This window comes from Dreissena polymorpha, chromosome 2, assembly GCF_020536995.1.
Source record: "Dreissena polymorpha isolate Duluth1 chromosome 2, UMN_Dpol_1.0, whole genome shotgun sequence".
Lineage (NCBI taxonomy): Eukaryota > Metazoa > Mollusca > Bivalvia > Myida > Dreissenidae > Dreissena > Dreissena polymorpha.
This window is the reverse complement of record NC_068356.1, coordinates 62,621,197-62,623,094: the sequence shown is the minus strand read 5'-3', so window position 1 is coordinate 62,623,094 and position 1,898 is coordinate 62,621,197. Positions and strand designations below refer to the sequence as shown.

The following is a 1,898-nucleotide window of genomic DNA, read 5'->3' as shown; positions in this document are numbered from 1 at the left end:
AGAAGCACATTGTACTGGTTGGCATTGTACCATTGCGACCTTAATTACCATAATATCATTAATATGCAGATGTTAGTGTTTTGTTTGTCATCATTAGGGTATGAATGTTAATGTCACGTATATTGTATTGTTATTTCATCTTATCGTACCATACAGTCCAGAATGCTATTAACACGTTTATCTAATTGTAGTTATGTTGTATCGCACCATTGTCATAGGAATACTATTTTGTATTATATAGAACCTTAGCTAGCCATCACAGTTTACCGTTCCAACTTGTAATTCTTGTAATGTTTTCTGGGCTTTCGTCGTTTGCTCTATTTAATACTACAGCAGTCTGAGTTTTGCTTTATGGTTCAAATCGAACGTATCGCCGTATATTTCTTCAATGGTGACATATTTCAGTCGTCAGAGGACTAAAGCTGTAGAACTATTTTGTGCTCTGTATATTTAAAGTAAAATAAAGTTAACTCATAATAAAAAATCATTGTTGCTTATAGCAATAGCCATATTTAAACGCTAGATGTGGTATGGTAACATAGGTGAACAATTGCGATTCTTTACAAACTTTATTTAGTCGTCTTCTTAGAAAACGCTAAATTCGCTGTTGATTATGGCATTATAATTAATTTGATAAGCACTTCGTACCGAATTACTAGTTGAATTTGTGTACCAGACGTTTTTTTTTATATAAAAAATAAGATATTTACTGGACGTACAATATTAAATGCGTTTGTATTTGGTTCAATGTATGCGCAGATCGCATAGAAACCACAACTCATTCTAATCATTCATTGTCAAATACCACGACGCACCAGCCAACTAATATAACCACACTGGCGTCAACAAATGGTCCCACGCTTGTGTCAACAAATTGTACCAGCCTTGTGTCAACGAATAGTTCTGCGGTTGTATCCACGAATGGACCTGCGGTTGTGTCAACGGACGGTCTCACGCTTATGTCAACAAATGGTCCCACGCGTGTGTCAACAAATGGTCCCACGCTTGTGTCAACGAATGGTCTTGCGCTAGTGTCAACGAATGGTCTCACGCTAATGTCAACGACATTTACCACGACGGACGTTCCAACTCAGTCTACCACGCTTGCGCCTACGAATGGCCCCGTGACTTCGACCACCCAGTCTCATATCAGCGTCAACAAAACTATGGGCAGTGAGTAGTTATGGCTTGTTTTATTAACCAATAATAATATGTAAGATTATTTTTATGTTTTGATATTTCATATTTTTAAAAACTAAATAAGCTGCTGCAAACTATGATTTCATGCGATGTGTTACATGCTTGCTTTTGACCGACCATTAAGCGCCTGAAATATTTAAACTATTCATTCTTAATTTGGATCGTGTAAATTTTTCACGTTTTAACTTACACCATTTAAATATTTGAATAGGAATATTAACTTTCTTTATCTACCTTACTCAATACCAAAACGAAAACATATATATTTATCTAGTAATTGAATGTTCGAATAAACGTATGTCAGGTGAATGATACATAAAGAGTAAGCAATCCTGTATCACTGTTTTCTTTGCCTCAATATTAAATCAACACATCTTGATTGACCGAATGGATAACCATTCACAAAGTTGGACATTCATCGGAAGTATTTGCTTTTTCAAAATACAAGTTCACTATCAGTAGTCTGTATTGATATATATACTTGCAGGTGCGGTAAGAAATCTAAATAACGGGCTGTGAATTGAGTGATTATCTCATGTTTGCGATGTAATTTCAATCGTTATGATTTTTTGTTTACTTTTATTCATTTTGGACAATACTTTGAGTGATTCTGAGCTGATTGTAAGGTACAAGTCAGCGTTCGTTGCATCAACATTTGCACGACGGTCACGCCAGTGTTTATATTGTGTTGTTTGCTG

General features: G+C 35.5%; 1 protein-coding gene across 3 annotated transcripts in view; it reads left to right on the top strand.

The window, feature by feature from the left end:
- Positions 1-273: 273 nt before the first annotated feature.
- The window catches only part of LOC127867301 (uncharacterized), a 226,937-nt gene continuing 225,312 nt past the window's right edge, over positions 274-1,898 (top strand). For all 3 annotated transcript variants that reach the window (XM_052408368.1, XM_052408370.1, XM_052408369.1), the window contains exon 1: positions 274-1,173. In XM_052408368.1, coding sequence (XP_052264328.1) covers positions 960-1,173 — 214 coding nt within the window. In that variant the 5' untranslated portion in view covers positions 274-959. The remainder of the gene's footprint in view (positions 1,174-1,898) is intronic.